Source organism: Hibiscus syriacus, unplaced genomic scaffold, assembly GCF_006381635.1.
Source record: "Hibiscus syriacus cultivar Baekdansim isolate YM2019G1 unplaced genomic scaffold, ASM638163v2 tig00117000_pilon, whole genome shotgun sequence".
Classification (NCBI taxonomy): Eukaryota; Viridiplantae; Streptophyta; class Magnoliopsida; order Malvales; family Malvaceae; genus Hibiscus; species Hibiscus syriacus.
In genome coordinates, this window is record NW_024063516.1 from 701,884 (window position 1) to 715,629 (window position 13,746).

The 13,746-nt window shown below is 35.4% G+C and overlaps 1 protein-coding gene across 4 annotated transcripts; it reads right to left on the bottom strand.

Annotated features, from left to right (window-relative positions):
- Positions 1-698: 698 nt before the first annotated feature.
- LOC120194664 (ribonuclease P protein subunit p25-like protein) lies at positions 699-10,869 on the bottom strand. 4 transcript variants are annotated; one of them, XM_039196917.1, is made up of 9 exons: positions 10,709-10,869; positions 10,474-10,596; positions 10,218-10,298; positions 10,028-10,116; positions 9,847-9,921; positions 2,293-2,354; positions 2,154-2,213; positions 1,802-1,981; positions 699-852 (listed from the first exon to the last, which is right to left on the bottom strand). In XM_039196917.1, the coding sequence occupies exons 2-9, from the start codon at positions 10,594-10,596 to the stop codon at positions 770-772; spliced, it is 753 nt and encodes a 250-aa protein (XP_039052848.1). In that variant the 5' UTR covers positions 10,709-10,869; the 3' UTR covers positions 699-769. The 4 variants fall into 4 exon arrangements, with proteins under 4 accessions (XP_039052848.1, XP_039052847.1, XP_039052845.1 ...); XM_039196916.1 differs by having other exon boundaries at positions 1,799-1,981; XM_039196914.1 differs by having other exon boundaries at positions 1,790-1,981.
- Positions 10,870-13,746: the final 2,877 nt, after the last annotated feature.

The window sequence follows — 13,746 nt, forward strand, 5'->3', positions numbered from 1 at the left end:
GCTTGAAAGAGAAGTAGGGTAAGTAAACCAGCAAAGAATATACAACTGCCATGCTCAAACGAAAGCAATAAAGTGAAGTTTTATGTGGAAACAATTTTCGAGTCACAAGGTAGGCACATTAGTAAGGTAGGTTATGATAATTCTTTGATTTGTATTGGCCGGAACTTGGATGATTAGGACTCGTTAGCATTCAGGTTTTGCAAGGGTTTTATCTAGTGCAGCAATTTGTAGCAGCTTTCTGCAATACAAGGAACGGACGAAGGATTATATATTAGCGAGCAAACTAAAACTAAAACTTATTAAATTTCAAAGGACAAAAATAGATTTTCAATAAAAAATACATATAAAAATTCTAAAATATAAGGCAATTTTAAAAATTCCCACCCGTCCCCTCGATCCATCCCTGATACAAAATATCATTGTTCTAAAAAATGGCTATAATTATTCAAACATATATCTTCAGAGCATTGGCAACAACCAAAAAAAAGTGTCAACCTCTTGTGCACTAGAAATGCGCTAGTCTCTAGTCTCTACTCATCAACAAATTATAAGTTAAAATTGCTAGTAACGAAAAAAAAAATACCCCTAAAGCTAAAATAAATAAAGGACAAGATTAAAAAAACTTGTAACTAGACGCAAAACCGTTTCGATTACGTTAAAGGACTGCCGCCACCACCTCATGCAGCTGATAAATAAAGGACAAGATTAAAAAAACTTGTAACTAGACGCAAAACCGTTTCGATTACGTTAAAGGACTGCCGCCACCACCTCATGCAGCTGCCTGCATTGGCCCGTTAGATCTAAACCCTCTGCCCCTTCCTCGATATATCCTGCCACGGCCATGGCCACGGCCTTCACAAAAGCAAATCAACAACAACATTAGAAGCAATAGTCTAACTTATTCATCCGTACAGAAATTTAAAAAAAAAACACTGCATTTCGTATTAAAATTAGAGGTACTTAATGAGTTGAGCTGATCGAACTCAACTCGGTCAAAACTTGATAAAAACTCGACTCGGGTTGACTCGAACTTAAACTCGACTCGAGACCTTAACGAACTGAGACATAGATAATAAAAAGATGATAAATGACTAATCTATTTTCTAATAAATAAAAAAAATACTAAATTATTAATCAATAATTATTATTTTACTACACCCAAAAATCAAACCCTAATTATTATTTTAATATCTTTGTGGATTGTTATTTTAGAGTTTATACTTTCAATTTGTTGCATACACTATTTTGATTATTTTCTGGGTTAAATATATTAATTTATGTTTATATTAATCTTTACATAATATTAGTAGATTTTACCTATAGTTAAAAAATGAGATAAAAATTCCGGTGAGCTTAACGATAAACAAAACGAGCAACGAGCTTAACGAGCACGACTTGAGCAACAAGTTTTTTTTATATAGCACTAGTTGAGCCAAATTTTAACGAGCAACGAGTCGAGCAATAAAAAAATTTAACAAGCACGAATCGAGCACTGTCCAACTCACGATCGACTCGCTCGATAAGCACCCCTAATTAAAACTATTGGCATAATATTTGTTCACTGACAGAAATCAAAGAATATCCTCCCTAGTGAGTACCAAGTCATCCATCATGCCATCACCAAGTTTTCTATTGCGAGAAAAAAAATTATATAAAACATGCTAAAACTATTATAAATAAATAAATAAAACAATGGGAGAAAACTCACCACGGCCGCCTTGGGGAGGGCCTTCGTAATTGTAGCCACCATCTTCCAGCCTATCAACCTGAGAACCATTGTATCCTCCACGTCCACGGCCAACTTGGGGAGGGGCTTCATAATTGTAGCCTACATCTTCCAGCCTATCAACCTGAGGTCCATTGTATCCTCCACGTCCACGGCCTCGGGAACCACGGCCTCTTCCTCGTCCTCTTCCCCTAGCATATCCAGGAATGCGATCCCAGCCTCCATCCTCATACTCAGAAGAGACAAAAGCATCCCCTGAAGAAGAATGTAGCTAAATATTGCTCAAAGAAATCCTCATATAGCATTCTATAAACTTCAAAGGTGTGATTAATCATGCAATAACACACAAAAATATCATTTTTTTTTTATAGAAACACACAAAAATATCATCAAACACAGGATATATCAATATTCAAAATTGGCATACCTCTACCCCTCGGCCTCCCTCTACCACCACGGCCCCTACCTCGCCCACTAGGTGAGCCCTCTGCCAAACAAAAAGAAATCTAAAAGAGGAAATATATGCTTCAGAAACAAACAGCACAGCTAATGAAATGTGTCCCAACCTCCTTCAGGATCAATTTTTATGGATGCCTTCACTTGATCAGCCGGTAATGGAGGCTGATACCTGGACGAGGAAGCAGTTAATGAGTAACAAAAAATATTTGATAATTTTTTTTTATAGGAATAGGAGGTCTCATTAAAAACCTCCCTCTTAATGGTTCTTTGCCCTAAGGTAAGAACCAACTAGCGGAAGGAGGAAAAGAGTATCTCAATTTATTAATGTTAGCTGAATTACATAAGACTTAAATACACTTTTACAAACAACATAAGACATCACACACTCCTATAGTAACATATCTGTAAAACAATCCCCAACTGAAAACAGAATGCAAAATCACCCGATCCCCTCCTTTGCTAGCTTGTCAGCCTCGCAATTACAACATCTTGGAATCCACCTAACAATAAAATCTATAACATAATAATAGACACAATTTCCTTAACAAAATTTGTAAGGAAAACAGGAACTAAAGCTTGGTCTTTGATCCAATCCACTACAAGCTTACAATCACTTTCAATAATAAGCCTGCCCTTCGACAACCATTCTGAAGAAACAAAGATGTCAAGGCCTTTTTTGATAGCTTTCAGTTCTGCTAGATAGGGAGGTGTAGGACCAACATTTTCTGAAAAAAGACATAAGTGTAACCCGATTCCAATCCCTAAGAAGACCCCCAATTCCAGCAACCCTCCCAACTCTACTAAAAGCCCCATCCACATTCATCTTAAAAAAATCTATTGGAGGAGGAATCCAACAGTACATAGGCCTGGACAATTCCTTAGAAGCAAAAATACTATTTGCCAAGGAAGGATCACCAATTAAAGAATCCACCTTAATAGAGGCAAGAGGATACTTAGCTAAAAACCATCTCGCTAGCCTTAAACGAACAATGAAAAACAATGAAAGTCTGTCCAATTTTCCTTTATCAAAGATAATTTCATTTCTAATATTCCAAATTGACCATAACACTACCCCAGAATAAACTTCCAAATATCCGAAGAAGGCCTCAAATCAGACCAAGAACTGAGTAAGGATGGAGGGTCTTGCGGTAGAGCTAAACTAATACCCAAAAACATATTAGTTTATTCCACAATTCCCACGAAACATGACAGAACATGAAAAGATGTTGGACTGATTCATCACATAGGTTGCATAGAGGGCAGAGAATATTCTCCCCTATAGGAACCCTCCTTTTCATCAATTCCACTCTGACAACAATTTTTTTATGAGACAGCTGCCAAAGGAAAATCTCCACTCTAGGTGAAACTAGACCCAGCCATACACTTTTGTTCCACTGAAATGTATCCTCATAAACAGACGAAAGAGCTTTCCTGCAAACTTTAACAAAAAACAGCCCCTCCCCCATTCCATCCCACAGCAAACAGTCCTCCAATGACTCAGTTAGTTTAATTTCTTTAAGTCTGTCCAATAACTCAACCAACTGCAGCACTCCCAATCACATAAATTCCTCCTAGTCTTGATATTCCACTCCCATCCATTCAAATCAAAGCTTCCAAAATCAGCCACATTGCCCCTTTTATGAGAAGAAAGGGCAAAAATCCTAGGGAAAAAGATTTTCAATAGGAAATCCCCAAGCCAAGTATCATTCCAAAAAGAGACAGATTTTCCATTCCCTATTTGTATTTTAGCGTGAGATCTAAGGCAACCTCCAATGAAATCATTCTTTGTAAAGTTATTGACAATTCCCCTCCAAATCCAAGAGTCTTTTTGAGAGAGAACCTTAGTGATATCCAAAGAATGACAACTCACATTGTGTTTGTTGCAAAAAAATTTCTTCCATATCGTCTCTTTTTCATTTCCAAACTTCCAAACCCACTTTCCCAACAACGCTCTATTGGTAAGATTCAAATCAGCAACTCCCAAGCCTCCACCACTCAACGACTTACATATTTTTTTCCAACTAACCCAATGCATTCTCTTCTTCTCATCCCCTTCTCCCCATAAAAAATTCGACATCAAAGAATTTAACCGTTGACAAATAATAGAAGGCATCTTGAAAATAGATAAGTAGAAGATAAGTAAGGATGAAAGAACCGACTTTATTGGTAAGATTCAAATCAGCAACTCCCAAGCCTCCACCACTCAACGGCTTACATATCTTTTTCCAACTAACCCAATGCATTCTCTTCTTCTCATTTCCTCCTCCCCATAAAAAATTCGACATCAAAGAATTTAAACGTTGACAAATAATAGAAGGCATCTTGAAAATAGATAAGTAGAAGATAAGTAAGGATGAAAGAACCGACTTTATAAGCACCAATCTACCAGCCATGGATAAAGATGAAGCTTTCCACCCCGCCAATTTTCTATTAAAATTCTCGATGACCGGCTCCCACAACTTCTCTGAATTCTTTTTTGCCCCTAATGGAAGGCCTAAGTATACCGTAGGAAATGAACCAATAGAACAATCAATATTTCTCGCCTAATCTTCAAGGATGTCATTCTCCACATTAATACCATAAAGTTTACTTTTAGCTTTGAGATGAAGCCCCGTCATTAGGCTAAAATTCCTCAACACTCCTCTAACATTCTTAATCTGTGTAAATTGAAGCTCCACAAAAAATAATTAAATCATCCGCAAATTGAAGAAGGGTTAAATTAAAGGAATTTTGATCTTTGCTGAAAGAGAACCCTTGAAACAAACCCAAATCCACTGCTTTAGTCAGCATCCTATGAAGTAATTCCCCAACAACATTAAACAGAATACGAGAAAGGCTACATCCTTGCCTTAAGCCTTTTTCAATAGAAAACTCTTTTGTAGGTGACCCGTTCACTAGAACCGATATTGAAGCTGTAGAAATACACTGCTTGATCCAAGAACACCACCTCTCGCCAAAACCCATCTCTTTCTTTATCCTTAGAAGAATCTGCCATTCCACTGTATCATACGCTCTGCTGAAGTCCACTTTAAACACAACCCCTTTAAGCCCTTGTTTCCTCCAAAAATCAATTCCTTCATTGGCCAAACAAGCACAGTCCAACAATTGCCTCCGCGGAATAAAAGCAAACTGATTAGGACTAATAATATCTTTAACACAAGATATAAGCCTCTTTGAAAGAACTTTTGAAAGTATTTTATATAGGTTGCCCACAAGACTAATAGGTATATAGTCTTCTATACTCTTAGGATTACCTTTCTTAGGAATCAAGGTTATAAATGCGTGATTAACCCCATGTACCCCATCTATTTCTTGAATTCTGCCACCAAATACTTTCCTCGATCCTAAGCAACCTCCAAAGCTCCTTTTTAGATTCAATCAACTGATCCCACTCCCCCGTAGACAATATTCCACCTTGTGACTTTAAATCCAAGTCGTTTATCTTCAGTTCAAGCAACGAAATGGAGTCTACCAGCCCTAAATGACTGCTACCAGACCAATTTCTGATCTTCTTTTTTGCATTTTGTAACATCCTGAAAATTCCCCCTCTATTCTTCTTCTTCTCAGCTACCACACAGTCTTCAACCAATGCATCAAAGCCTTGTTCCTCTAACAGAAAATTAAAGAACCTAAAAGGTTTGGTGCCCCAATTGTGACTAACATCTTCCAGCAAGACCAGATTGTGATCTGAAATTAATTTGGGTAAAAGACATTGTGAAATCTTAGGAAAATTGTTCAAAAATCTACCACAAATTAGGAATCGATCAAGTCTAACCCATGTTGAAAATTCTCTATTACTACACCAAGTGAAAGTTCCTCCTGACATGGGCAAATCCATAAGATTAGCTTGTTGCACAAATGATCTAAGAATTTCAATTGCATGCCTATTTTGTGATCTCCCTTGCTTTTCTTCCTGATCAAGATACACATTAAAATCGCCCCCTATACACACTGGTAGATTCATCGAATTAACATAATTCAGCAACTCCCCAAAAAATTCCTCCTTTTCAGATTCAATAACAGGTCCATAGGCATTAATAAACACAAACTCCTTTTGGCCATTCATAAAATTCCCCACTAATGCAATAAACCTACTGTGAACATGCTGAGTAGTGACTTTGAACACATTTTCATTCCACATACTAATCAATCCACCCTTAGACCCTTGTGCAGGAGACACCATCACTCCCTTTAGCAAATTTCCCCCAATCCTCCTTATAATCGACACATGACAATGATTAAGTTTAGATTCTTGAATAAAAATCAGAACCGGTTTGATCTTCTTTACTTGCCTCGCAACTGCTACAGATTTTTCCCTTCTTCCTAAACCTCTAATGTTCCACGTAAGAATACTTAACTTATGCATATAAAGACTTCAATCCCAAACGCAAAACCATACCCTGCTGACCAACATCTCACCCTTCCCTTCCTACCTCCAAACCATTCTCAAGACGTACAATTTTTTCAATAAAAGCCTTCTTCCCTTCCTTGAAAGAAATACCTAACATCTGACAAACTTCCCATGTGGTCATTGCTTCCTCCAACAACTTTGAGAATTGAGATGAAGAAATAGTAGAATTATTGACCATTTCCAAAGCTTCACTGATTAAAACTCCTCTTCCTTCTTTTATTTTTTCCTATCCCTGAAGCAGTATAAGAAGTTGCTGTCATACTCTCTGAATGATTACTGCAAATTAATGGAACCATAGGTGTATTCTGAACATCTATTGAACAATTGATCTCATTTTCCTGTCCAATTCCCCCATTTTCTGAAGAACTCTGCTGAAAATTTCTACATTCTTTAAACTTTTATACTTGATTCGGACTAACCTCTGAACAAAATAATTCAACTTCATTATTCGCACATACCCACATTCGTCTATTTCTTGACCTTCTATAGACTCTAGCAAAGCGACCTCTTTCTCTCCTTCCACCTGACTTCTAATTGATAGACATGCAGAAACATGACATCCCATTTTCTAGCATTTGGAGCTCTTCACAATTCCTTCACTATTTTCCTCCTGCAGAACACTTCCTTCTGCTTTCTTACCACGAACATTAACATCATCTCCTAGAATTCCCTCATTTTCCTCTTCTATAATATTGCAACTATCATCCTCCATTAATTCATAAAGAGATTGGAACTTATTATGCTTATCCAACCCATCCCACTTTATTTTAACAGCAGGCCCAGCAGGATTTAATTTTTTGACTGGTGAATATGATTCCCAGTTAGAGTCGGATTGGACTGAATATATCTGATCCACTTCCTTTCCCAGTCCAAGGCCCGCATAATCTTTATAGAGATTAGACTCAAGTTCAAATTCAAAATGATCTGACAACCCATTAATTATAGGTATCATGTGGGACTTCTATTTCAGAGTTTGTTCCCCGCCTCCTTCATTCCACCCACTTTCTTGTCCTTGCTGTAGCCATGTGTCCACCTTTGAACATACTTCCTCTGCTGACATCTCCCACTTGTCTTCTTCCTTCTCTGAACTAACACCTTCTTCCTCCTTCGAATAATCTACACTGCATCCATCGTCTGAAAACTTCTGCAGCTCTTCTCCGAATGCAGCTTGGAATTTATTACAATTCGATCCCAAATTAATTTTGACTTTAAAAGATCTTCCATATGACCCTACATTAATAAATTCGGGTACATCAAAAGGGCTTGCTACCCTTAACAATAATCTCACTGATGATAGATCATCTCTATTCTTTGTCTCCTCCAGGATACTAACGAACTCTCCCCAACTACCTGCTAGTTTCTCTAGAAAAGGTACTGTCCAGCTAAGAAGTGGTAACCCAACCAGCTCTACCAAACAATACGCCAATGGAACTCCTTCATTCAACAATGGAGATAACCAATGAAACCATAAAAACAACTTCTCTCTATTATTCAACCAAGCCTTTAAGAACTCTTCATTGGAATTGAATATAATAATCCAAGCATTCCTTACGTATCCCCAACTTACTATTTTGACCTCATATCCCTCCTTCGCCAAAGCCTTCTTCACCATATCAGACTGTAAGGGATATTTGATAACCCCTGTTAAAGATTTTTTCACCCAGCTTGAATCATTTTTAGGAATGTGCATTTCCCATACGTTCCTTAATCCATTTGCTTTCAAATTTTGACCTTCCTTATTTCCCACTCTTTCATGCTCCATTCTCCTTTTATTATCCACGTTCAACACCTCCTTATACGTTCTTCCATCCCACAGACTTCTCGATTTCTCCAGTACCTCATGTTGCCTACCTTTCTCCCCTCTAACTTGCTTGTTACCTTCCACCTGGAACTTTTTGTCATCTGTTTCTCTTCTCCTTCCCTTCTTATACTTTGCAACCCCCACTGAGACTCTCTTGCCATCAATCAGCGTTCCATTAACATTTTGTATCGCTCTTCTACAAGCTTCCTCCATCGCATATTGCACAAAGGCAAACGTTGATGACTTATAATTTGGTTTCACCATAAAACTTGGAATAAAGACCCTTAATACTTGACCATAATGATTGAAAGTAACTCTCTTGCTAAGATTATCTACAAAGACAGTCCATTCCTCATCGGAGGATGAACGACCTGTCACAACCTCTCTCTTTCTCTCTTTGCCTTTCTCACTCATTGCGTTTTTGAGATGGAATAAAAAAATATTTGATAATTAATTTAGGGGGTGTTTGACAAACAACTTTTTGAAGAGTTTTTAGTTTATTTAAAAACATAAATAGTTGATTAGTAGTCAAACCCTCCATTTTTAGTGTTTGGTAAACACCTTTTTGAAAGAGCTTATTGTGCAAAATAAGCTGAAAATGAAAACCCTGGAAAATCTAGCGGTTTGGAAGAACTTATTGCAAAATAAGATGTTAAATGACATATTTGACCTTATTTTTTCTATAATTACATTCTTACCATAAAATATAATATAATGAAATAACCTTCATCCTAATATATTTAAGCTGAAATTTTATTTTATTATTCTATTTTTTAGTTGTAGATTCTCAAATATATTTGAGTTTAGAAAATATAGCGAAACATGAAAGTAAAAAAAATGTAGCATTGATATTTTATAGAAAGTTAATAGTATGTATCTATCTCACAAGGTTAATATTTGTAAATATTAAATTTAAAAAAATATATTCACTAATTTTCTTAAGGAATTTTAAATTCCTTGTCAAAAGCATTTTATCCAAATAATTTCACCCCAATAAAAACTAAAGTATTATAAAACATATATGTACTTAACAACTAAATGTATCATACCCTTATTTTTTCATTTTAAACATATCAACTATCAACTAAATTTTACCAATCACTTCGATATAAACAGTTAATCAAATCAGTTTCTCAAATCAGCTAATCAAATCAGTTGGTCAAACCTGGAATCAACTACCAGCTATCAATTGTTTGCCAAACACCCTCTTAAACTATCAAGCCACCACCATCACAAGAACCTAAAGCCATAAACCCTAAAATTTTCTAATCCCGACATTCATAAAAGTGAAATTAAACAAGATATTGTAATGAAGGTATAGCCAACTAGTTTCATATTAACTAAAAAAGGAACCCAAATGAGGTTTAATATTTTAAAATTCACTAAAACTGAAAGAACCAAGAAAAGTAAAGTGCAATGCAGTAAAAGGAAATAATTGTAGGAACTTACCCGACAGACGATGTATTCAATTCGACCTTCGAAAGGGTTATAGAGATCATGGAAACATGCCTGGTGGTCTCCAATCTGTGGCAATTCAACTAATGTTTACTAGAGTCCTCTAACTAAGCAGATTAAAGGACAGAAAAAATAATAGCTATTTGTTGTTATAAGGGTTAAATATAGCTCTTACGGAAGTAGTCCTTCTTCAAGAGGCTCCCACATATCTGTTATATGCGTGGATCCAATTGATGTAATCTGATGAAGACCAACAATCCTTCTCTGCATAGCAAGTAGAATGAAGCACATCGTCAGCTTCCTTAAACAAGAATCAAAGAATAAAATTCACACACACCTAGGCAAGTTCATATAGACAGGATTACCTTAATTAACTCCGCAATAGTCACAGTCTTGTTAATGGCTCTTCCCATTGCCTTGAAGACTACTTGATTCGAGCCCTTTTCCTACCAGACATTACATTTAAAGAGAAAAAAATATATAAACATCAGATAAACGAAGAAAGCTGCGAACACTCAACAAAGAACAGTTCTGGTGCATATTCTGAAAAAGAAAGCAAACACCCAACTCATATGAAGATCTAAAAACGCAGAAATTAAACAAAAAGGAGAAGAAAAAAACCTGAAGCAAAGTCATGGCATAAGTGATATAATTGCGCATCCTTCCTTGACTGGTAATACGAATCTCGTTCTTATCAATAGGTGTATCTGCCTTCGGCTTCTCCACTCTCTGGTAACGATCCATCTTTTCTCCGCCAAGAAATCAATATTCCGAAAGTTCCATGTAGCCAATAAAATAAATTTAAAAAAAAATTACAGAATAGGAAAAGGAAAGTGGGGTTAGATCTGAAACAAACCTTTAATGGTTTGATAATGGAGTCGTAAACGATTAATTGCGGGGGCAAGGTCCACCAAGAGAGAGCCCTCTTCTACGGCTTATTTTTCTTTCTTTTACGCACTAAAGCCGCTCTCTTCAGACGTCTCTTGCATATTTATATTCTCTACGCTACACCAACTGCCCTAACCGACTCCTTTTCTCCGGTCAGCCCGGTTCAGTTTCCTTTAACCTTAGGACTTTTATTTTTATTTTTAGTTTTTTTTTTTCAAACACGGAAATCCCAAGAGACCCATTTGGATTGAAATGGACCATTGTTCTATGTTTTATACAATTGGATTCCAAGTTAAGAGTCCAATTATGTTTTCTGTTTGGATACGACCATTATGTCATAGTTTCGTTGGGCAATTGGACCTTTAAAAAGGTCAGGTCCCATTGTTTTAATCGGGACTGGTTTGCCCTTTTGTTTGTTTTCAAATTTTCATATTCTTTTAAAGGATATACGATTTTATATAATTACATAATAAATAAATAAAATCATATTAATTTAAAAAATTCAATTTTTTTAAATAAAAATGGAACTTTAGAAAGAGTAGTTCACTGAGAAAAAAATCCTCTCAATCCAATTCTAGCAGGGTGCCATTAGAATTGGGGTTATGCTATTGAAATTAAGCAATCCCTAAGTTAAAAACCAATCATACAAGGGAATAGTGGTTAGAATTATTTATTAATATTTTGAAGATTGAGATTCAAGGTGTAATTTCCTCCCATCAATTTATAGTTTGACTTACCTTCGTGAAAATATCTTTTAAAATATATTTAAATAAGAGTGATATATTAGTAATATATATAATTTAATAATTCATTTTTTTATTAAGCTAAGTTGATTACAAACTAGTATATGTTCGAAATATTCTCAATCATTTGCAATTAATGCTCAATCACCCTGTAGCAACAGTTGGTGCTCGAATCCATGATCTCTAAGAACAACAACAATTCATTTAATCATTGAAGTAAGTTGATTCGTGTAATTCAATAAGTGATTTTAGTGGTTAAAGAGATTGTTGTTTTTCATATGTATTTTAGATTTGAATATATATGTTTATATGATATATGTGCATTGTCAATGACAAAAAAAGATTATGAACAAATATTATCTCTTAATAGCCCTAAATTACAGTTAAAACTCTATAAATTAATAATGTCATTACCGGAGAAATTTATTAATTTAGAGAGTTATTAATTTATCGATAAATTAATAATTATTAATTTAAAGAGTTTTTAAGTAATTATACTGTGCATACCAAACAAAAAGGTAAATTAGTCTATGCCTCTTAGAATTACGTTGCAAGAGATGAGTTAAATTAATAATGAACTCCAAATAGACTTGAACTTTAAAAGAAAACAGACAACTATTGAATCATATTTCAATAGAGTGTAATATATTTATTTTCAGTTTCTATGAATTATTTATTTATGATTTTCTTGGGACCGAAAATTATAAAGGGATCTTACGAAAAATTATTATCTTATTATTTTATCGAGTTTTTCAATTTTTTACATTGGTCCAAGTCGGGACCGGAAAAATTTATTATTTTAGAGAGTATTAATTTAACGAGTATTAATTTAAAGAGTTTCTACTGTATTTAAAAAAATGCACATACAAATGATGTGGTAAGAGGATGCATACGGCCTTAGCCTCTTAAAATGGAACGTGTGCTTGATATCCTTCATTTCGAAAGTAGCAGATAAAAGTATTCAATTATTAGTAAAGAATTAATATACCTATATATTTTAAATCATGATCAACTATGATAAAAAGATAAAGTATTGGGTTAAACTCTTCTTTGGTTTAAGGTCATATTTAGTAGTCAAAGTTTACCTCGATTTTGTATCAATTTTGCAGCTCACGCCGAAATAATGTTTTACCTTGGATGTTCAGTCAACTATTGTGTCTCAATGCATTTTAAGTAGAATGAACTCGCTAGTTTTAAGTTCGCGTGACATTTCAACTCCTAACCACAATTCATCCACTGATTCGTCAACGTCGGTTGATTTAGATCTCCGCTTAATTTCATACAAACTTCATACTGATCATGGAATACGTAATAATAATTTGGTCTAATGAAAAAATTATAATGTAAAGCAAAGATATTTATAAATTTATTATGACCCTTTTTAATAAAAAAAGAAGGGCTTATTCTCTACGTGAGACGCCCATATTACATATTCTGTGCTAGCAATCCTTTAAATATATAGGTGTTTTCACAAAAGAACCTGTTTACCAGAGAAGCTAAACTGAAGCAACATGCAGTGTTGCATGGAGGAGGAGGAGCTTAATCTTCTCTTGGCATGGGGCCAGTATTGAGCAATTAGAAAAAGGTCTGCCACCCTGGTTTATGACATCTGGGAAGTAGCTCTGCATAATTTTATCATTGTTCCATAGGACACCATTAAAGATATAAAGTTAGAGCAGTATTTGCAATGCTGTCCTTTCTTTTTTGGAGTTGAAAAACTATTCCTCGTCTCATACTTAAACAGATCTAGGATATTTTGTTGGCTACGACCCATAAAAGTGACCTTTTATTGATGTAAGGGCTGAGGCGACCCCAAACAAAACCCAAGTCAATCACTCGTCGACAAATCCACGTCTATAATACTCATCAGCTGATCTGAATCCTTGTCAGCAACTAAGACCGATCGTTGTTGTAATCAAACACAAACCAACTAATTGGAAAAAAAGATCGGAGGCGACATTATTTTATTATATCATTTTCGTAGATGCAATGATGTTTGCAATACGGTCAATCTCCACAATGAAAAAGATCCATTTTATAATTAAGCAGTTAGGTGATATGATCCCATTAAATCAAGGGTCCCATTCTCCACAATCAATCGCTGAAAAAAGGAACTATTTATCAGCAGTATTTATACAATTGAATGGGGCCGTTCCGAATCTCACTACCTATCCTTTTTCTCTTCTTTTTTTATCCAATTGTCTGTGACAACTAAAACTAGTCACCAGCAGCCGCAGCACAGATCAGGTGCTTTTGGGGCTTA